At 38.7% G+C, this 23,148-nt stretch overlaps 2 protein-coding genes across 5 annotated transcripts in view; one reads left to right on the top strand and one right to left on the bottom strand.

The window, feature by feature from the left end:
• LOC121917438 (oxysterol-binding protein-related protein 1-like) overlaps window positions 1-23,148 on the top strand; it is a 102,243-nt gene that overhangs the window by 26,743 nt on the left and 52,352 nt on the right. For all 4 annotated transcript variants that reach the window (XM_042443404.1, XM_042443408.1, XM_042443407.1 and 1 more), the window contains exons 6-14: window positions 6,688-6,773; window positions 7,156-7,300; window positions 7,955-8,022; window positions 8,104-8,148; window positions 10,470-10,543; window positions 10,636-10,699; window positions 12,257-12,355; window positions 13,717-13,842; window positions 22,504-22,585. In XM_042443404.1, the coding sequence (XP_042299338.1) occupies window positions 6,688-6,773; window positions 7,156-7,300; window positions 7,955-8,022; window positions 8,104-8,148; window positions 10,470-10,543; window positions 10,636-10,699; window positions 12,257-12,355; window positions 13,717-13,842; window positions 22,504-22,585 (789 nt within the window). The remainder of the gene's footprint in view (window positions 1-6,687; window positions 6,774-7,155; window positions 7,301-7,954; window positions 8,023-8,103; window positions 8,149-10,469; window positions 10,544-10,635; window positions 10,700-12,256; window positions 12,356-13,716; window positions 13,843-22,503; window positions 22,586-23,148) is intronic.
• Window positions 1-23,148, bottom strand: part of LOC121917440 (protein IMPACT-like) — a 97,732-nt gene that overhangs the window by 61,852 nt on the left and 12,732 nt on the right. The window lies entirely within an intron of this gene.

The following is a 23,148-nucleotide window of genomic DNA, read 5'->3' as shown; positions in this document are numbered from 1 at the left end:
CAAGGATTAGATTATGTTAAGAAAGCCTGGAAATGCAAAACTGAAACTCCCATATTTGTTACTCACTTAGTAAACATGTTATTCACCAAGTAATCATTCTCCATTCACTAAGGATGCATAATGAACGTAGGACTCATTTATCCATGGCACCAGACAGACAAGAAAAAGGTAATTACATGGTATTGCATGTAAACCAGCATCTCATTTAAATCAGATTGCTCTGCTAGAAGTTCATCATTAGCACATTGGGAATTTTAGGCTTCCCAATTTGGACACTGTTATTGCAATTGGAGACTATAGAACCATTCCTGAAGAGATTATGAGTTACCCCGTGTGATACATGCTTAAAACCACGGCGATTTTGTGTAGAAATTTGTTTGCAGACAGTCAAATGCAATACAATTTTAGTGGAGTTTACCAGATCAGACAACCTCAAAAGTGCCTTCATCTTCAGTATATTCTGTTTATATAATAAAGTCAATTACATATTTTGTACAGCAGTGCATTCTAATGCACACAGCTGCGATTTCTAGTGGCTTCCTACAGTTAGTTGCCCTTTTTAGATACAGGGCCACCTTCTATGGTACATATGTTTGCTTCATTTATTACTATTTTTGTAGCCAAATGACTCAACTTGCCAGTGGTTAAATGCTAGTACTGCAGCCAGTATTGCAGAGACAGGGTTGTGAGTTTGATTCCTGGGCTCCAGGGTTGATCCCGCCTTGTATCCTTCCATTGGTTGCTAGAATGAGTACCCAGCTTGTTGGGGGCAAATAGTTTATATGTTGTAAACTGCTTAGAGACTACTTAGTTCAGTATGAAGCAGTATAGAAATGTAAATGCTATTGCTATATTAATAAAACACAATAAAAGCTAATAATGAAACCAGTGAAAATCCCTGAAATACAAAGGCAGAAGTAAAAACTACATATTCAGTTATTGTGATTAGAGGCATTGTGAGGCTTCTTCCCATTATTCCATCACTTTTCCTACCAGATGTAAGGCTCTGCCTAAATCACCACTGCCACCACATGTGAAGACTTGCACAAATTGCACTGCTATCACCAAGAACGAGGGCTTTCACTTCTCTCCACCTTTGCCATTAATGTAAGAACCTCCTCCTTTCCCACTGCTGTAGACACCAACTATGGGACCTATTAGATGCACTCAAGGTTCCTGTGTGGATTATTACATACTCAGCTTCAATCCCTATTGAACATCAACCCTCTTTATCCTTGGCTGCCACTGAAAACACTGTATCTAAATCCAGTCCTTGAATATAGATATGGATAAGGTGTGGCACAGTTTTTTGAGTTTTGGACTATGACTCTGGAAACCAGGGTTCAATTCCCAGCTCACCCATGAAACCCATTGCGTGACCATGGGCAAATCACATGCTCTCAGTTTCAGGGGAAGGCAGTGGCAAACTTCTGAAGAAATCCTCTCAAGGAAACCCCATAATAGGTTCACCCTATGGTCGCCATAAATCAGAAACAATGGAGGCACACTACAACAACAAGGGAATTTGGGATTAGATTTGAGATTGGAATTAGATTTACATGTAAATGTAAATGTAGATTCAGATTTAGACCTAGCATTAGGATTAGATTTAGGTCTAGGATTAAGATTGGATTTAGATGTAGGATCAGATTTAGGATTAGATTTAGGATTAGATTAAATTAGATGAGATAGAGATAGATGGAGAGATAGCATTCCTGGAAAGAATGCTTTCTTAACAGAAGGTGAACATAAGAAAATAAATTAAGAATTTAATACATTTAAGCAACCATTTCACTCTCACGCACATTCTTTTGTACCAAAACTACTAACTCAGACTCTGAAATCCCACTCCTTAATTTCCAAACCTGACTGTTGTCTCAACCTTGATCCTCACTCATTCACCCCACATTCCATATCAGTCTCTCAGTTCCCAACATGCCAAACTGACTGTCAATCATCAGCTTCATTCAGATCCCCTCAGACATTTCCCCTAGTTTCCACAGATCCCAAAAGTGGTAGATAACCTCCTGAAAGGCACACATGGCTACAGTAGGCTTAGCTAGTGTAGAATCCCATTCTTTCCCAGCTCAAGCTTTTATTACATTATTTACCACAAGAATGCTACAACCTGACAGTGAAAGTCTGTGTTTCTCCAGTAGGCCTTCATCATTATTCCTAAAAAATTTAGAGCTACACAAGGACAAGAAGGAAAGGGGAGGTTGTGTAGATGTAAAAAGACTTTGTTAAAAAGAGATCATTTGTCATGGACTTTGTTAGCTTAGGTATGCTTGTAATTGAATCTTATGGATGTTTGTGTACAAATACATCTAGATTCCTGCAAACTGACCTATTTAAAGAATTTGATCAAAGCATCCTACTTCTTAGTTTATATCATAATGCATATGGCTGAAACCTATTTGTGTGCACATTGACAATCTGACATGAGTTGAGCGGCCTTACCACCATTTGCTTTCACTCAGATAATAAGGAAAACTGTTAGCACTTGCAGAATGCTTTATGAAGCATTAGAGATAGTCTCTTAAATTTAAAACTAAATACAGTACTTAAATTTAATGCAGAATATACAGAGTCAATGTAATCAGGTACATTACGGGTCCTTTCACACAACACTAGCACTATGATTTCACTGTGATTGCCATCTGCATGCTAGGGAACCCTGGAATTCTCAACCGGATAGCTCTGTTGCCTCATTAAACTACAGTACAAATCCCAATATTCCCCAGGGTGCAGGCATGGAATCATAGTGCTATAATTGGGTAGTCTGGGAGGGGCCTAACTATCAATATGTCCTAAAAATGATGTAGAACATATTATAATACATTTTACATATCTGGAATCCTATTGTGGGAGAAAAGCAGAATATAAATACTTGAAATAAATATGAAATAATAAATACTGAGCTAAAAAAATAGTCTTAGATTCTATCATTTGCAGGCAGGATCTTGCAGGAGGTAGCAGAGGGTTTTACTTAAGTTTGCATGCTTTCCTAATATACACCATTTAGGAGTTTCCCAAATATACAGTATTTCTTGCTTTTCCAGTGTACAGAACTTGGGAGCCCAACAAGTGCAGCCCCCTCTCCCCAGGCCACTGTCAAAAGGGTAACCCGGCTTGCTCTGGCTGCTTTCAGCATGGAGACAAGAAAAAACAGTCTCTCCCTTCAGTGTAAGACTGCTCCTTCCTACTTTGGTGCTCAAGAGCATCACAAAGTAAGCATCCCTGCAGCCAATCAATGGCTGAGAAGACATAGGTGTATCTAACAAACCAGTTGGGTCATAGTCTTGTTCAAGTCACTTCTAAAGGTTTCATTGGGTGCATACAGCTGTTGAAGTCATATCTGTCTGAAATCTCTTAAATTTGTATACCATGTTTTCATATCAGTAACAGAGTACATGGCGAAGGTTGATAATCTTTGGTGCCTAGAGTGGGGAAAGTGCAGCCAGTTGTGTTCATAGGGCCCCACTTTGCTTCCCTAAAACCTCCAGACCCCAATAACATATTTTCAATTTTTCAATCAAAACTTTTCAAGCAAAAAATGGCCAGCACACCAAAGAAATCAACAGGTTTGGGTGGTTCACTTGTCAAAGTGAGGGAGAGAGCAGGCCGGCCCAGCGTCATCAGGGGCTGGCCTGAAGACAGAGCGCCCTCCCTCCATAACTGTCATCTTTCGGCCGTTGAGGGAGAGAGCAGGCCGGCCCAGCGTCATCAGGGGCTGGCCTGAAGATACAGTGTATCTTAATTGTAGATTTTTCTTGTACTGTTATATAATTTTCTTGTACACCGCTATGATCTATTTGGAATAGCGGTTTATAAATAAAACATTATTAAAGTCTTGTAGGGGCCCTAAAAGAATATGGACCATCAAATGGTACATCTTAAGATGGGGAAAGTGCAGGCTGGCAGCTCCCCCCCCCCCCCAAAAAAAATGTATTTTGTTGCCACATGCCCTAGCAGATGTATGAGGCAATTTTGGTATATTTTGAGAAACAATTAGATCCTAAATCTGACTATCAGATCATTTCCTGTTAGAAAAAAAGTCCCCCAGACTAAATTGACTACCAAGATTTTGGAAACATAGTCAAATTACTCTGTGTCCCCACTGGGAAAAATATTTTTGTGGGGTGCAGTGCCCCAGTGTAGCCCCTTAACAATTGCTCAGTCTTGCCATAAGTGGTATGAGAATGAGTAGATAGCGTGGCTAGACTTGGCTATCACTAGCTTAAGGCACTTTCAGGTATTTTGAACTAAAACATGTCCTTTGTAATTCATAATGTTGTGTAAAGGTTCTGGGAGCTGAACTACAAAAGCATGTGGATGACCAAAGCTCCAGAAACTTACATTAGATAAGAATAGAATCAGAGTTGGAAGAGACCGCAAGGGCCATCCAGTCCAACCCCCTGCCATGCAGGAAATCTAAATCAAAGCATCCCCAACAGATGGCCATCCAGCCTCTGTTTAAAGACCTCTTAAAGAAGGAGACTCCACTACACTCCGAGGGAGTTTGTTCCACTGTCGAACAGCCCTTACTGTCAGGAAGTTCCTCCTAATGTTGAGGTGGAATCTCTTTTCCTGTAGCTTGCATCCATTGCTCAGGGCCCTAGTCTCTGGAGCAGCAGAAAACAAGTTAGTTCCCTCCTTAATATGACATCCCTTCAAATATTTAAACAGGGCGATCATATCACCTGTTAACCTTCTCTTTTCCAGGCTAAACATCCCCAGCTCCCTAAGTCGTTCCTCATAGGGCATAGATTCCAAACCTTTCACCATTTTGGTCAGTCTTCTTTGGACATGCTCCAGTTTCTCAACATCCTTTTTAAACTGTGATGCCCAGAACTGGACACAATATTCCAGGTGGGGCCTGACCAGAGCAGAATAGAGTGATACTATTACTTCTCTTGATCTAGACACTATACTTCTATTGATGCAGCCTAAAATCGCATTGGCCCTGTTAACTTGTCTTTAGCTATTAAAAATGAGTGAAAAGCATAAAAGTATTCATTTAAAAGCATTGTATCTCATCTTTCCAAACAGTTCCGCACAATTAACAGAAAAAGAAATACTATAGACAGAAATCAGCAAAATGAAATTTAGAGCTAATAAACATTAAAAAGGTAATTAAAAGGAGAAACAGAGCAGCAAAACCAAAACATTAGAGTAGTAGTAATATGGGCCTTCAAGTCTCCTGTTGACTTACAGCAACCCCAAGAATTTCATAAGTTTTTTTAAGGCAATAAATAGTCAGAGATGGCTTACCATTGCCTTTCTTTGGTATTTCCTTGAGATCTTTCTTCCAAGTTACTTTCAGGCCTGATGCTGCTTAGCTTCTATAAGAGCAGCAATAAAAATCCATCAACCAAAGTCCTTTCTTTAAATGCTACTTCATGCTACTGGGACAGAATTATGACATTTGTGTCTATATTATAGGCTGTAATGGCTTAGATGGCATTAAAAGCGGGGATTGGTCACATTCAGAGCAGTAAAGTCCGTTGAAAGCTAAACTGAGCCTCCATTTTCCTCTTGATTACCAGTCTTGCAGGGAGAGACAGTAGAGAGTAGTTGTAGCTTTCCTGCCTAATGTCTCTGTGATTCCTAGAAGCTACTGGTCAAGAGAGTAGGTTAAGCTAAATAGAGTTTTTGGCCTGATCTGGATACACTTGTTTAAACACCTGGACAATTTCAACAGGAAAGAGGAAACCCTTAAAGTAAACAAAGTTTGGCTACCAGTCCTGAAAAATAGCAAGAGGAAGACTCAACAAATGCAAATGAGAAATCTCCCAGGGTCAGGGGTTTCCCAGCAGACAATGAGCACTAATCAAGCAGATACTAATCCTCTTTTGCAGACCCTCCCACCCTGAGGCCTGCCATTAGCAACAGAACAATACACATGCAAGTAACTCCTGCCTTTCCAGGTCACACAGTATATACATACCCAACTCCTTTCCAGGCAAGCATTTTCCTAAGATGCCAGCCACAGATGCTGATGAAACGTCAGGAAGAAACTCTTCTAGAACATGGCTACATAGCCTGAAAAACCCACAAAAAACTAATGATAGTAGCAATTGCTCAGTTCTGCATTTCCATGTACTTTGGATTTCCAGTTCTCTGTAACATCATTGATCATGTTGGGATTTGTTACTGTCTTTCTCTGTATGCAATAACAGATACTAATGACACACATTTAACATTCATATTAAAGTATTTCAAGCTGCACTTTATGGATGATGCATGCTATATAATATGTGGTTGTAAAGACAGATGGCTTGTGCTGAGCCTGTTTCTTTGACCCTTATCTGGACACAAGAGAAAAGCAAATTCAGGTTGTCTGTCCAGATAGCCAAAGATGCAGTGCAGCTTCTGCATAAGATTCCCAAAGCTGTGCTGACTGGGTCTTTCTTAACTGGTAACACTGGGGACTGAATCAAAAGAGCTCTATGTATGCAAAACAGATGCTCTCGACTGAGCTAGCCTTGGCCCAGATTGTTCTAGAGGTTAAGAGGCCTTAAGAATAGGAAATATTAAATCTGTTACCTACAGCTGAGTGTGAGAAAGGACATCTGCAAAAATGGTTCATTTTGTCATTGCAATCAAACAATAAAATAAACTTTCCTGTACAAGGATGTTATTTCAATTTATTCTTTATATTTATATATCAATCAATCAATTTAGCTGTGGAAAGGACTCAAGAAAGAAAACTTGAGGAACTCCTCCTAGGAGCTGCACGAGAAGGCGAGGCTGGAAAACTCACTGCATTGGTATGCATGATGTTATCATTTATTTTATAATTCAGGGTCATGAATGTAATTGCCAAATATTAGTTTCTGAAGACTAAAATTAGTTGCATCTCAAAGGAGATGGGAATCATGAAGGAGCCAGATCCAAGGTAATAGAGTGAGCCAGGTGCTCTGGATATGATTCTTGCTTAAAAGCACAATAGAATTATACAGTTTGTATAATTCAGAAACATAGCCATGTTAGTTTGAAATATTCAGAAACATAGCTGTATTAGTCTGGAATATCATTATGCAAAGGGATCTTTTAGCACCTTTGAGACTAACTGTGTAGAAGAAGTTGTAGCATAAGCTTTTGTAGACTTGGTCTACTTGCTCAGATGCATGTTTGTATAACTCTCTCTAGTTAAACAGGTCAAATCCTCCTGACATCAATTGCACTGATCAGATGGGAAATACACCATTACATTGTGCAGCGTACCGTGCCCACAAGCACTGTGCTTTGAAGCTTCTAAAGTGTGGCGCGGACTCTAAACTAAAGAACAAAAGTGGTATGTGACACTGTTTCATTTAATGAGATCAAACATTCCTTTCATCTGAAAGGCTAAGGGAATGTGTGAACTGTAAACAATTCATTTTTTTAAATGCAGTTTTGTCTATGTTTCTGTCCTTGAACACTGTCAAAAATGTGTAAATTGGCCTTGTATTACAGAATTTTAATCTGGATTTAAATTGCCAGTAAATAACTGCCAGATGCTGCTGCAGATAAGTACCCAGTAATCCTATTGTAGTTCTTACAAAGCCCATATGCTCAACTATTCTGCCAATTGCTTTCTGATCTTGCTGAAAGTAATGCTATTGCTTACCTTCTATAAAAGTAATAGTGGAAGGGCTTCCATCTTTTTAACATTCAAAACTGAGCCTAATTTAGTAAGTAAATTTAGCCGCTCTGAGTCCCAGTCCTGGGAAAAGAGCGGGAAATAAATAAATGAATGAATGAAAGAAAGAAAGAAAGAAAGAAAGAATTTTGGATCAAAATAGTCTAAGGGAAATTGTCTGAATGCCTCAAGCCCAGGCAATAACCTTTGCTTTCCTTAAATCACCAGATGTAAGTGTGAAATGCATGTGTCATTGCTGTTGTTGATGTCAGCTTACTGATTTTGAGTCAGATTTGATGAAGCAAATCTGTCTGTTCTCTTGAACAGGTCAGACACCCCTTGCTTTAGCCCAGGGTGCAGACATGAAGCAAATACTTGGAGGAGTCATTGGGAAGGTAGGAACACCACTATATTTATTAACAGTACTATTAATGTAGATAGACTTGTGTTTAACGTCTCAGTTCTGTTTTTTGCAGATGATCAGCAAACCTTTGAAACGATTTGAAGGACTACTTTGGAAGGTACCCAGCTTCCCCCCTGTTTTGTTTTCATGCTGCTGTTGTTTTGTGTTTGTTATCTGTCGCAACACCTTGGAACAACCACAGATGTCCTCTTACTAGCACACCAGAATTCAACATGTCCCCTTTCTCCAGTACAAATTCTTATCTCCCATTAAGGCTTTTCCTTTCTCAGTATGGCTCATCTGTTTTCTATTTTTCATTGGGATAATAAAGGCAAGTGGGGTGCAACAAAATCTCCAGTTTGCCCTGTTTGACGGAGTTAGACTTTGGACTTGTTTACCTCTGAACGCATAAAACTTTTTCATAAAATGCAGGTTTCGTTGATCTTTCCTCATATCTTATTTATATTAGATGCAAGATTGGAATCCCCTGTAGATCCAAATGGTGATGGAACTAAACTCAAAGCTTTACCACAAAGAATATTCCATAAGAAATCATGTTAAATAGCCGTTTGGATCTCCACATTTGGCAGGTTTAGGGGAATAAGACCCCCACAAATGTGGAAAATTTGTAAATAAGCACACGAGCCCCATCCACTTCCCTCTGATGTCTGGGTCAGCTCTAGCCAACTGTCACGGGCATGGGAGGGGCCAGGAGAGCCCTTGAAAACTCACAAATAACCAAATTCACGAATGCCAAAGCCACAAATATCAAGGGCTGACTGTATATATATTTTATCTGAGTAGGCTGATCTTGACAAAGGGGCTACAGGGCATGATGGGACTGGGCAGATCAGTAATTGCAGCACCATGGAAAGCTCCAAATGAGTAATGTTTGCTTCTAAAAAAGGGGGGGAGGAGGGGGAGGAATATAGTGGCACTAGGAAGACTTTTGACTTGTTTTAACATGAACCTCTGGATTTCAGTCCACTTCTTCAGATGCATTGATGAGGTACAAATAATACACAAACTTCAGATATTTAAGCACATACCTGTGGAAGTGGGGTCATAATGTAATAGGCCTCAGAAAAATACAAATTGTGACACTGGCCATGAACCTTCAAAAGTTGTATAAGGTGACAATGGATCTGTCAGGCAGCTGACCTCTTAAGCATTCTATGCTTCCAGGGCCAGATCATCCTTCCCAGGCACCAGTCCCTCCTTTGAGAGTAGGGCAAGGTCTTACAGTGGCATGTTTTAGTTTTGAGAGCTAATACATGTCATCCTCTCTGACTTGATTTTGGTGGGTGCCTTCAAGTCATTTCTAACTTGATGGTGACCCTAAAACAACCCTGTCGTGGGATTTTTCTCAAACCACGACACCACACCGGCTCTTACCCTCTCTGACATCTCCATTCAGACTAGTTGTATGTGCTGCTAAACTGATATGGAGATAGGAGGTCATAGAATCTTGGATCTGGAAGGGACCATGAGGGCCATTAGTCCCAAGTCCCTACCATATACAAATATAGAACTAAAGCACTGCAGAAACATGTCTATCTAACCATTGTTTAAAGACCTCCGAAGAAGGAGAGTCTAGCACCCTCCAATGCAGCTCATTCCACAGCCAAAAAGCTCTTCCCATCAGGTGGCTCTTCATACTGTACAAATAGAATCTATTTTCTTATATTTCTGTGGATGAGTGAAAGATCAAGGCGATGTTTGATTCCCATATTATGAGTGAATAGTGTATTGTATATAGTGTAACTTGATCATCATGATATAGAGTACATATTGACTTTTTGTGTTTTAAAAAAACTTGCTGTCAAGATCACTTAGGGGCAAAACAGACCGGCTAGAAATGCCAGCATCAGGATGAAGTGGGGGCGTGGCAACTGCATGACACACACCCCCACGCCGACTGGCCACATGTTGGGTGGGATCGTGATGCTCCTTTGGCACAGCGTTCAAATGACACATGCCAAAAGGAGCACCGGAAAGTGCCGCGGCAAAGGCCCCTTTTGCCAGCTCTAAAAGGAGCAGCATTTTGCCGTTTCTTATCGATGCGGCAAAGCGCCGGATCAGGGCCGCAGTGTGCGGTTGCCGCAGCCCCAATTCGATGCTGAAAGGGGTGGCGGGACACTACTGAATCGGGGTGGTCTGTTTTTCCCCTTGGTTCCACTCCTTTTTGATGATAACACAGTCTCTAAAAATTCATCTTTTGATCTCTAAGACAGTTAAACTCTGCAAAAGGCAGTACTTTTGTTTTATGTGACTTGAGACCAAATGCCAAAGAAGTAACTTCAAAATTTGCAAGTTAGAAGAGAAATTAACCCAATTAAAATGCACTGTTTATCACATTGTTCAGCAATGCTTCTTGCTATTTGCTATAATTCATAAACATTAGTTGTTGAAGCTGAATTTCTTTCTTCTTTTTTTAAGAGTTCACGTTTCTTTGGTTGGAAACCATATTGGGTAGTACTGGAACATGGAGTTCTCTCCTGGTACCAAAAACAGTAAGTGTGAAATTAAACTTCAGTCCAGGGACTAGAATATTGATTATTATAATGATTAACTGCTCTTTCTCCCTTTTATTTTATTTTGGAAGGGCTGATATTGGCAACAGTAATCGCCGCCAAGGATGCAAACACTTAACACAAGCCATTTGCACAGTAAGCAAACTTAGAAATATCTGTTTTATAGGGAAGCAAGAATGATCTAGTGTTTTCAGGTTTAAATGTGGGTTCCTTGATACAAGCGCATACATTACTTACCTAGAGCAAAATGATTTTTTGTCATAACCTCTGCATGTTATTCAGGTTTTCTATATTCTGATTTTTATTGGTGAAACGCCTGGAACTTTATAATAAAAAGAGCAATATATATGCTGTGTGAGACCATGAGACCTTTTAGATCAGTGGTTCCCAACCTGTGGGTCGGGACCCCTTTGGGGGTCGAATGACCCTTTCACAAGGGTCGCCTAAGACCATCGGAAAACACATATTTGCATGTAGCAATGAAAATAATTGTATGGTTGGGGGTCGCCACAACATGAGGAACTGTATTAAAGGGTTGCGGCATTAGAAAGGTTGGGAACCACTGTTTTAGATGTTGTTGGCCTGCAAGTTCTAGTTCCTTCACTATTTTCTGTGCTGATTAGGACTGTTGAGAGATGAAGTCCAACAATATCTGAGAGGCTGTATGACTCTTATCCTTGTTTTATATGTTGAGGAGTGCTGGGGATACTCTTTGAGTACAGATCTCTGTGTAGATTATGGTGATCTTTTTCTTTTGTTATTGTAAACAGCTCTTGTACTTGGCACACTGAGGCTTTATGTTCCCAGTGCCTTCCTTTCTTTAGGATTTATCTTCTGAGTTCTACACTTTGTAGTTTTATAACAAGTCTTGTCCTTAGTAACAAACTGATGCACAAATACACATTTCAGCTTTTACTTACACAGCGGACATGGTAAGTCGACAAATACATAAGTTCCATTGATTTAATGGATCTGCTCTCATTGGAACTAGCAGCTGGCTGCACGCCTTGACTACATGTAGGGATCCAAGAATTCTTAGTCAGATACATCTTGGAATGTAGTTGCATAAAGTTGAGGCTGAATCAAAGGGAGAAACAATAATTTCAAAATCTGTAGTAAAATGTGGACTGTAAACTTGGTTTTGTGTATTAAGTGCTGTGGCCTCCACAGTATGCAAAATTAAGAAGATTGTTCTTGTGATATTATTTAATAGTGCAACCTGGGTTTCTAGAGCTGGCTTTGTAGTTTAGAATACACATTTGGAAATTAAATGTCCCAGCTGACATTAAAATGCTGTTTGTACCACAGAGCAGTTTCTAATATGGATAAGTAGATACACTTTAAGTGGGTAATAAAATTCAAACTCTGTTTTGTTTTTGCAAAATTCATTTTGGTTTGCAGTTTTGTCACTCACCTTCTGCTGGACAGTAGTAATTTAATACATACACAAAATTTGTTCATTTATTTCTACATATGAATCACAACATTTTCAGTCATATGCAAATAAGTATTTAATAAAACCATAATAAAATACAATACAAAAATTATAAAGTGACAGTACTACCATTAACAGGATCCAAAATCCAGGCCAGCTGGGGAACATAGTAATATGATGAGCCTAATCCAGTCACTTTTGCTGATCTGATTTGTATGCTCAACAGGCATACCTCATCACTCTACTTTCTCTTGAAGGTTAAAGGTTCAGATGGCTGTCTCTTCTCTATCAAGTGCTTTGATAATACAGTTTACAGTTTTAAAGTTCCCAAGACCAATCAACAACAGTCAAGAGAGGTGCGTGTTACTCCCTGTGGATTAAATGCATGGATTGGAGCTGGAATGAAATGCTTAGACGGGTGACATTTCCTAGGGGTTGAAATTTTGTAGTTAATATGATTGTATATTAGAAGAAAGATATTTCAGTAGAATTGCTATGATGAACAACACTATGCACTTTTTCCTTTCCTTTTGCATCATGAGCAACTTGAAACAGTAATTAATTTAGTCTTCTAATGCTGTCTGAAACTCTTCCTTCAAATAATCTTAACTTCCTTGTAACTTCCTCCACACGTCCATTTGTGCAGCAAGATCAAAGCATCCTTTTCTAGAAGATGGCTTGAAGGTATTACAAAAACAAATGAAAAAAAGTCTTCCACTCTTGAATATATTCATTTGTATAATGCTGATGACCCATACATTTTAATTAAGAAATGCCTTATTATCTGCTTGCCACATGACCTGTTGGTCTTAAATGAGAAGTTATCTCAAGATCTGCTCTTTAAAAAAAAATGCCATTCCTGAACAGTCCTAGTCTCATCACTACAGTTCATCTATTACTAGCTAACTTCTTGCACTTCCTCTTAGTTGATGTTGACAACCAAGATTTATCCTCTGAGGCTAGAGAGTACATCATAATGTACTGATAGATCTCTAGGTGATTTGTGGTAGATTGGCAAGGATCTCAAACTCCCAGTTGTTGAACAATGGAGATTTTAAAATTTAAGCTGTTGGAATCCCTGGTGTGTACTAACTCAAATGTAACTTTATGTATATGGTCACCCCAGGGTATGGTGCAAGAGGTGCAGTAGATAATTGACTCTAGCCTAGATTGGTGGGCCTTGGGGTTCTAGTTAAAAACCAAAACAGAATAGCTAGCATCCCTGGTGTGTATTGATGTTAAACATCACCTAAAAAACCCTATCTCCCCACATGAGCTTGCCTGTAATCTTCAGGAGAGGGCTTTCTTTCCATCCCATCATACTCCTGGGTTCAGTTGGTGGGGACGTGGAAGAGAGCCTTCTCAGTGGCTTCTCCCAGGCTCCTGAAGGAGGTTCAGACTGCTCAATCTCTGTTGTCGTTTCTCTGCTTGACAAAGATCTTTTTATTTAAACAAGCCTTCAGTGCAAAGTGATGTATAACTAGTTGTGCTGTTTTAATATGCATTGTGTATTTTAAATGTTTTAATTGTTTTAATTTTTAATGTTTTAAAATAGTGTTTTAACAGAATAATATTTTAATATTTGTACTTCACATTGTTTTCAACTGCTTTATTTTAATTTTAACATTTAAGCCAGTTTGAATCCCATTTGTGAGAAAAGTAGAATATAAATACAATGAATAAATAAATGTTAGCAAAGTCTATTTTCTTCTCTCAGAACTGGGTACAGGCAATAGAAGACCATTCAGCATACAGCACACATTACTGTACTCAAGAACAACTGAGTGATGATGAGGAAGAAGATGGCACAGTATCAGTTGCTGAGTTACAGGACTCACTAAAAGTAAGAAGCTTCTGTTTCTCATAAACTAAGGGTAGGAATCATGTGGCCTTCCAGATGTTGAAAAGCAACTTCCGAAAGTGCTAGATAGCATAGTCAGTGGTGAGGAACGCTGGGAGTTATAGTCCAGTATTACCTGGAAAGCTACATAATTCCCAACCCCTATTACAGAGTGAGGAACTTTTTTTGGATGTAATGTTAAACCAGGTAATGCATACTCACAAATCAGTTCAAACTGTGGTTTCATTTTTTCTCTCAGACAAATCATGGTTAGTTAACTTGGCTGGGTTTTGAAGTATAAGCAAACCATAATTTGATTACACCAACCATGTTTAATATTACATCCAAACCAATGTTTTGTGGTGATGCAGCTTGCTTTTTTAGTGTTAGTAAATTAATGCATTGATCTTCTTATAATCTTCTGGATATTGCTCTAGAATGCTGGATATTTTCTCTTAGAGGTCTGAAGTTTCTGAAGGGCAATGACTATGATCCTTAAATAACTGCTAAGCATACTCTCCCAGAGAAATATGGGAAGAGATTCTCAATAGTAACTCCCACATTCTGGAGTTGCTTCCCTTGACATTCCTTTAGGGCCTGAGGCTGGGTTTATTGTTATAGGGTTATAAGAATTACAAGTTTTTCAACTCCCCCTGCCACTCTTCTGCTCAGGTGCAGTTTCAAGATCAGAAACTTTCTGTTTATTTTTCATTGAACATTCCAGACTCTGGACTATTGCTAATTTTAATTCCAGATCAATAGAATAATATAAAGCATGGTCCAGCTAGCCACTATCAGTTTTTCCAGACTTGAACATAATGCTAATGTGAAGTTAGTTAACATGGAAGCAAGAGCTTCTGATGTCCTCACAGTCGTTTGAAGAATAAAAAGGGATGGAAGAGCTGACAAACCTGAGGCTGCAAATGTGCTCTAATTTGTACACATGTCTAGAAGACAGGTAAACTTGGAGGGTGTCCACTGCCCTAACAAGTACATGTCTACAACCTCCCCATTGGTTTTTCATTAGTTATTGTCTTGATCTAGCTTTTAACAACAGTTTTAATGTACTGTTTTCATAGAACTCCCTTAAAATATCTTCACATTTCTATGTCATTCCATGGCACTGTTTAGAAACATGGTATACAAAAGTGAAAGAACAGCAGTGACATCATAGCTAAGACCTGTTAGTGCTGTACACAGGGAGGTGTAGGTGGCCCTCTTTGTGTAATCCCATCACCTAGTAAACCCTGTGATGAGACATTGAAAGTGTTTCACAAGCAGGACAAATGCACTAACAGAGAGATAGATAAAAACTAAAGGAAAACACACTTGCAAGAACAGCTAAGAGCAGTCAAAAATGATGAAGCAAGTAGTAAACACGCTCAGAAAGACAAATCCCATCAGAAGTAACATCACACACAAAATAGGGACGTGGGATATAAAAATGGAAATGGAATGCATGAACATAGCAATACTGGGGGAGAGTGAGTTAAAATGGACAGTAATGGGCCACTTTGAATCAGACAATCACACAGTGTTCTACTCAGGGAATGAAAAGACAAATGGAGTGGCTTTCATAATAAGAAAAGATGTTGCAAAAGCAGTCAGAGGATACAATGCAAAATCAGACCAAATCATCTCAATAAGGCTCCATGAATACCACTATAATTCAAGTGTATGCACCAACCACTGAGGCAGAACAGAAAGAAATTGATAGGTTCTATGAAGGAGTACAGGAAGAAATTGACAACACACCAGAACAAGATGTCAAGCAGATCACTGGAGACTGGAACACCAAAACTGGAAGCAAAGAAGAATCAAAAACAATAGGCACATTTGGATTAGACAAGAGAAATGAAGCAGGTGAGTGTCTGATAGATGTGAAGCCAATAACCCTTTCATTGCAAACATATTTTTCATACAACCAGAGAAAAGATTATACATATGGACATCACCAAATGGCCAACACAAAAACCAAATAGATTATATAATTGGAAGTAAAAGATGGTGAAGTTCCATACTGGTGGCCAAGACTAGACCAGATACTGATTGTGGCACAGATCACAAATTACTCATATCTAAAATAAAAGTAAAACTCAAGAAGAGAACAAAACCAGTCATCATACCAAAATATGATTTAAACAACATTTCCACACAATTTATTGGCAATATAAGAAACAGATTTGCAGTACTAAGTATAATAGAGCTTTGGTTTGAAGCCAGGGACATAATAAAAGCGGAATGCACAAAGACACTTCCAACAGATGAAAAGAAAGTGAAGAATCCATGGATGACATATAAAATGCTACAAGCAGTAAAAGAAAGAAGAGAAACAAAACAAAAAGGAGATAGGAATAAACTAAAAACCATGAATGCAACAGCACAACAATTAGTGCGCAAAGATAAGGAAAATTACTACAATGACCAATGCAGAGAAATAGAAGATGACAACAAAAAGGGAAGAACAAGAGACTTATTCCACAAGATTCAAGAAATCAAATGAAAAGTCAAACCAAGGACCGGGATGCTCTATGACAATAAAAATAACAAACAATTCAAGACTGGGAGGAATAAAAAGACATTGGATGCAATACACAGAAAAATTACATAAAAGAGATGACAACATGAAGGACACATGGAATGAAGATCTATATGAATATGAACCACAGATTCTAAAAACTGAGGTGGACGCTGCAATAAAAGAAATGGCAAAAAACAAGTCTCCAGATGATATTCTAATAGAAATGTTTCAATCCACATTGACAGAGTCAACTCTAGTGCTAACCAACATATGTCAATAGATGTGGAAAACTTATGACCAACAGATTGGAAAAGATCAATATACATCCCCATCCACAAAAAAGGGGATACAAGAGACTGTGGCAACTATAGGACGCTAGCAGTAATCTCGTATGCAAGCAAAATTATCCTCAAAAGTTCTACAACATAGACTCCAACCATACATGGTGAGAGAAATCCCAGAGGCACAAGCAGGGTTCAGGAAAGGAAGAGGCACTAGGGATCACATCACAAATTTACGATGGTTAACGTTGCACAGCAGGGAGTTCCAAAAGAAAACCAGCATTTGGTTTATAGACTATAGCAAAGCCTTTGACTGCATAGATCATGAAAGGCTAAGGAATACTCTTAAAGACAAGGGAATGCCAACATCTGATAGTCCTAATGAGAATCTGTACTCAAGAGAAGAGGTTACTGTCAGAACAGAACACGGAAAAACAGAATGGTTCCCAATTGGCAAAGGGATCGCACAAGGCTGTATCCTATCACCCTACCTGTTCAACTTATATGCAGAACACATTGTAAAGAAAGTAGGCTTGAACATGGAGTGAAAATAGGAGGAAGAAATATCAATAATCTGAGATATGTTGGTGACGCCATAATACTAGCAGAGAACCTCACAGACTTGGAACAACTACTAAGAAAGATCAAAGAAGAAAGTGCAAATGCAGGCTTACTGTTGAACATAAAGAAAACAAAAATAATGACCACAGAGAACTTACACACATTCAAACTAGACAATGAGGAAATCGAAATAGTAAAAGACTTCTCATATCTGGGATCAAACACTGACCAGAACGGGGACCTCAGCCAGGAAATCAGAAGAAGATTAAGAATGGGGAGGGTAGCTATGAAAGAACTAGAAAAAAATCCTAAAATGCAAAGACATACAACTCAGCACAAAGGTTAGTGTGATGTCCTGCCAGGACTATTTGAATCTCCCCCTGCATTTTCTTTCGTGTTGGTTCAGGCCATAGAATATTTTAGTGTAGGAAAATTCATTGTATTAGTTGTGGGAGGATCCGTAGGATCCCCTGCATTTTTCCAGGTTTGGTTTGCCCTTTCCCAGCATGCTCTGCTTTAGCTAGAGGCTTTTTAGTTTGGAGCATTCTTTGCTGTGAGCAGGCAGAGAGCTGTCTTTTGGTGGCAAACAGGCCCAGACAGCCGGAAAGGGCATTTCTTACACGTTAGCTGAATCAGTTACCAAGAACAAGTTAGCCAAATCAGTTACCAGAAATTAGTTACCTACTTCAAGACAAAGAATTCAGGAGCTGAAAGACCCTGCACCAGCTCCATTGAGAGAGGAGACCAAACCAAGATCAGACCCAGAAAGATGACACCCTGAAGATTGCTGAAAGTATGTAAAGTATCTTTTATTTCAAGTTATTTAGAGCCGAGGAGGAGAAAACTCTTTATTTTTGTTCTTTAAATTAAACTTCCCCCTTATTTGAACTTTACATTCAACTTCTGAGCCTTTTGGGGTAGAAGAGTTTGATCTCACCAGGGTACTGGCGTTGCACACCCAAACCTGCCACCACCTTTAGTTGGGTGTGTCTTCACAGTTAGAATCATAGAAGCCATTATATTCCCTATTACCATGTTATGGATGTGAGAGTTGGACAGTTAAGAAAGAAGATATGAGGAAAATCAACTCATTTGAGATGTGGTGCTGGAGAAGAGTGCTGAGGATTCCATAGACAGCTAAAAGGACAAACCAATGGGTCCTGGAGCAGATCAAGCCAGTAATATCCCTAGAAGCCAAGATGACAAAACTTAGACTGTCGTACGTCGGACACATCATGAGAAGGCATGAATCGTTGGAAAAAGCAATAAAGTTAGGAAAGATAGAAGGAAGTAGAAAGAGAGGACGGTCACATGCTAGATGGATGGACTTTATTAAAGAGACCATGAATATGAGTTTGCAGGAGTTGGGCAGAGCAGTAGAGGACAGCATGGGTTGAGATCGACGCAAAGGCACTTAACAACAAAACAAAAATAGGAAATACATCAGATTTTTTTGTGTGTGTTACAGCTTTTTATAGCTTCTAGAATCGGCTACTGTGGAGAAATAGCTTATATGAAACTTGAGTTTCCTTACAAGCCCTTACATTAACTCAATAAGAGAACATGAACTTTTCTGTCCAAAACCAAACAAAGCATTACTTACTGACCTAAAATCATTTGAACTTACTGACTTAATTGAGCTTCTAAGATTTTGAAGAAAGGGAAATAGAGCAGCTTACTTTATACAGCTAGTAAACAGGTATTATTTTGACAACTGCTGTTTGACACTTATTTTTTTTTTTAACACACAGTTATATTTTGCATTTAGTAGAACAGAAAGAAGGTGGGGGGAAATTATACAGTATTTAAGTGTTTTACTGCTTTTACCCAGGAGAGGGAGCACACTTGTTACATTTAGAATGTCTCCTCTCTTGAATCAGATTAAAGGCTTTTTTAAAAAGAAGAGGAAGAAAAAGACAAGACATTCCATGTATTATGCAATGGCAGAATATTTCCTATTGGTACCAGTTGTATTCTGAACAGTCTGTGCCAAGGAACATGATTGCCACTGTCTGTACTTCATACATTTCTTTTCTTTCTCACCTCCCCCCACCATATCTCCCCCCATCTTCCCTGAGCTTGAGATAACAGTTCATGTACTGATTCTGTTTATACCATAACAAATTTGTTCCTCTTTAAGGTGTCTCAAGATTATCTATTTCTTTTTACTGCAAACAAATAAATATAGCTACCCTGCAGTAAATTCTAAAAAACAAAGCTAAGTTGGTCTGAGTTTTGGATTCTGGAAGACCAGGGTTCAAATCCTTACTCAGCTAGGAAAGCCACCTAGGGCAAGTCACACATTCTCAGCTTAATAGAAAGACAGTGGTGTCAAATCTCTTCAGAATAAATCTTGTCAAGAAAACTGTAAAATAGGGTATTTCAGAGTTACTTGGGCATATTACACCAATGAAGGGTTAATGAAGACCTCTGACTGCTGGATAATTCCCATCCTGGTATAACCCTCCCTATTACTTTAATCCTAGGAGTAGTTGGATCATTCAGAACTCAATTCTGTATTTTTTCTAGATTCTAAGAATTGTTTTATATTAAGGTATACAGTCAGCCCTCTCCTTACGCGGGGGATCCGTTCCGGACCCCTCTGCGTAACGCGAATTCCTCCTATGCTCAAGCCCCATTGGAAACAATGGGGCTCGTGTGCGGCGGCGCAATGGGTGCACGCACCCATTCAGTTGAATGGGACGCGCCGCCCTGCGCACGCCCCGCGGCTTGCGCGCGTAATCTCAAATCTGCATAAAGCGCGCCCATGTATGACGTGGGCACACTGTACTTGCTTTGTAAAACAAATGGTAAATCTGGGAGCAAAAAACAAAAACCTGTTACAGGAGATGAGATAGAAACTCATATCAAGAGGAAAATGAGGATTTTTAAAACCAGGAAAATTTTCATCAGTGTTCCCTCCCCTTGTAATTCCAATTTCATCTATGAGCTCAGTCAACTACATACTAACAAAGATTACCATATGTTTTAACTTGAAACTATGAGTATTTTGTCTTCTTGTTTTGTCAACTGTCAGTTGGATTTTTTCATTTCTTCACTAGCAAGGCTGAAACAGGTTTCAGAAGGGGGGGGGGGAATGAAACAAAAATGTTGGGCACTGTTTTCATGCAGAGATTACAATGAGAGAAAATTACATTGAACCCAGAGCAAGGCTCCAGAGGACAAACAAATGGCACCTATTTTTCTGCTTCCTGTCAAGTCACACGGGTTTTTGTTTTGCTTTATTTTTGATTAGCTGGAGAGAGGATACCTGTCAGCTATAGACTGTTGTATATGCCGTGCTTGCTAAAATGCAGGAATCAAGCATCCCTCCAGATGTTCTTGGACTTCAAGATCCAGCAGCCTTAGCCAGTATAGTCGATGGTGAAGAATGTGGGGAGGTGCAGTCTAATAACATCTGGACGGCCACCCTATCTAGGATGACGAGGTGAAGATGACCATAAGTGATGGTGAATTGATGTTGCCATGAATAAAATGGTGCTGGAAAATAGTCTTTGATAAATAAGAAAAGCTGCTATTTCATGAGGCCTGCCTTACTCACAAGCTCAGTTCAGATAACTAAGAGAAGGGTACACCAAATAAAATATGCTTTAATACTTTTAATATTTATCTCATCAGTATAGTTGACTTGTCACCTGAATCCAGCATATTGCTTATTTCATGGCCACTTGTGTTTAACACTGCTGAGTGTATCTTGCTTCACTAGAGCCTAAAAAATTCATGCTCTGAAACTAGACTATTAGCTGGGTCACCTCAAAACTATTGTTCCTGTCAAAACTAGAAGATGCTTTTGGCAGCAGAAATTTTCTTTCAGAAATTAATGTCATCTGTCTTTTTTATTTTCTCAGTGTGAAATGATTTTCAAGAGAATAAATAAATGTGAAAATGGAAAATACAACAGCTTTTATTTTAAAATGGTTGTGGGTGATCACAATGACAACATTAGGCTTAATGTGTTAACTAATAACAATGCAGTTCTAATTATGCCTACTTGAAAATTGAATCCATTGGGATTTGCTCCCCAGGTAAGTGTATGAAGTGATACTTCATTGAACTACTAGAAGCACATATGACTCAAAAGATATAGGATATAACATCTTTCTTCTGTCAACTAATAATACATCCAAAATGGTATACAGGTTTTAAAATTGGAAAAGAAATTGGAAAGCCTTCATATATTTCTGAGCAAGTGAACTAAAAAGTCCCTTCACCTGCTTTAGCTCTTTGGGACCAGAAAAAGCTTTAAAGGGCCATGAAAAAAAAAAGAAGAAAAGAAGAGGCAAAGCAGGAGCATTGTAGCAAAACATAGGCTATCCAAAATAAAAATTGCAGTTACCACAGCTTTTGTATATATTTATGTATTAGCCTTTTACAAATAAAACCATATAGACCTTTATTTTGAAACATTGCAAAATTTCTCTTACAGATATTGATTTATAATGTACACTGCTTGTGTTTTTGTATGTAGAGAGGGCCCAAATAATAAAAGATCAGAAATACATGAACTGATCACCTGACTTTTTAAACCAGGAGCCTGTTTGGTTTTGTTTCTCCAGGCTCCCTATCATATTCCTCCCCTCAAATATTTGTAAATAATTTTGGTGGGAGGGAAATTGCTCCAAAATGCCAAACAACTCCTGCTGGGGCCCAGGAGAAACGTCTTCTGTAATAAGAGGTGGTCTAGAAATTAGCCTTCAGGTCACTTCCTGTTGAAAAAAGGCTTTTCCTGGGCCTAAAATAGTCTAAGAGTTCCCAGGATTTGGTGAAATTGCCCCACAACCCCCCAAGAGGCACTGGAGAAACTGAGTTACAGATCAGCTTTTTAAAGAAAGTTTTGTGTTGTCGGTAGGGAAGTGACAGGGAGAATATGGTCCACCCAGTGTGTAACCCCTTAATTTCTAATAGGTGTCTACCACTGGTTTAAATAAACAACCAAGCTGGAGGTTTAGCTGGGAACAGGACAGTGGAATGAGGGAAGGAACTCTCCTAATTTTGATTTAAACCCTAAAGCTGCTGCTTACCCCATTGGGAAACACAGTTGCCCCATAACTGATTTTTTTAAAAAAACAAAAAACTATAAAGACAAGGAAAATTAAATTACAAATTTCTCATGGCTTACCTGTTCTTGGTACTAAATTTTATTACAATGAAGGACCTCTTAAATAAGAACTTGTCTTCAGCTGGAAAAATCTACACAATTAAAAAAAATGAATCCTAAAGGTGCAGCATTTTGCATAGCATGCTAAATAGCTTTTTAATTTAATTTAATTTTTATTCCAGATTGCACAGTCATGCCAGCAAAGACTAGATAAAGAGATTTCTGGTTTCCTCTCCATGATTAAGTCACATGACACAACTCAAGGTAACTTATTAAAAATCATGCTTTGAAATATGCTTTGGAGATTTATTATTCCAATAGGCTAAATAAACAAATAAACCTACATTTAACATTTCCCAGTATATGCAAGTGCGCTTCTATTTTGCCTAAATTTCTCTACTCTGCTTACCAGAGTTAGCTACATTGCAATAAAATGTACTGGTTACACTACATGTAACTACTGGGATGCTGAAGAATAAAATATCTCTTTATGTTTTATTCTTCAGAATTCCAGTAGTTCTGTGTAGTAAAACCAGTACATTTTATTGCAATTTAACCTTAGGCAAAAATTCAAATTAAATGCCACTTAGTTGCTACAGCTAAGGCAAAGATGGGGAAAGGGCAGAATTGACAATATTAGCATGAAAATATGAATATATTAGCTTTGTGAATTGTAGCAGCAAAAGTGTCAAGAATTTCATAACCACTGTGTGCTTTACTGTGATAAAACTTTACTGATCAACACTGTATCTAATATATTATAGGAAGTAAAGACAGGGCAGAAACCTTGTAGATTGTATCAATCAAGACTCCACTTCCCAAAATAC

Source organism: Sceloporus undulatus, unplaced genomic scaffold (genome assembly GCF_019175285.1).
Source record: "Sceloporus undulatus isolate JIND9_A2432 ecotype Alabama unplaced genomic scaffold, SceUnd_v1.1 scaffold_18, whole genome shotgun sequence".
NCBI lineage: Eukaryota > Metazoa > Chordata > Lepidosauria > Squamata > Phrynosomatidae > Sceloporus > Sceloporus undulatus.
Note: the sequence above shows the minus strand (reverse complement) of the source record. Positions and strands in the feature narration are given on the sequence as shown.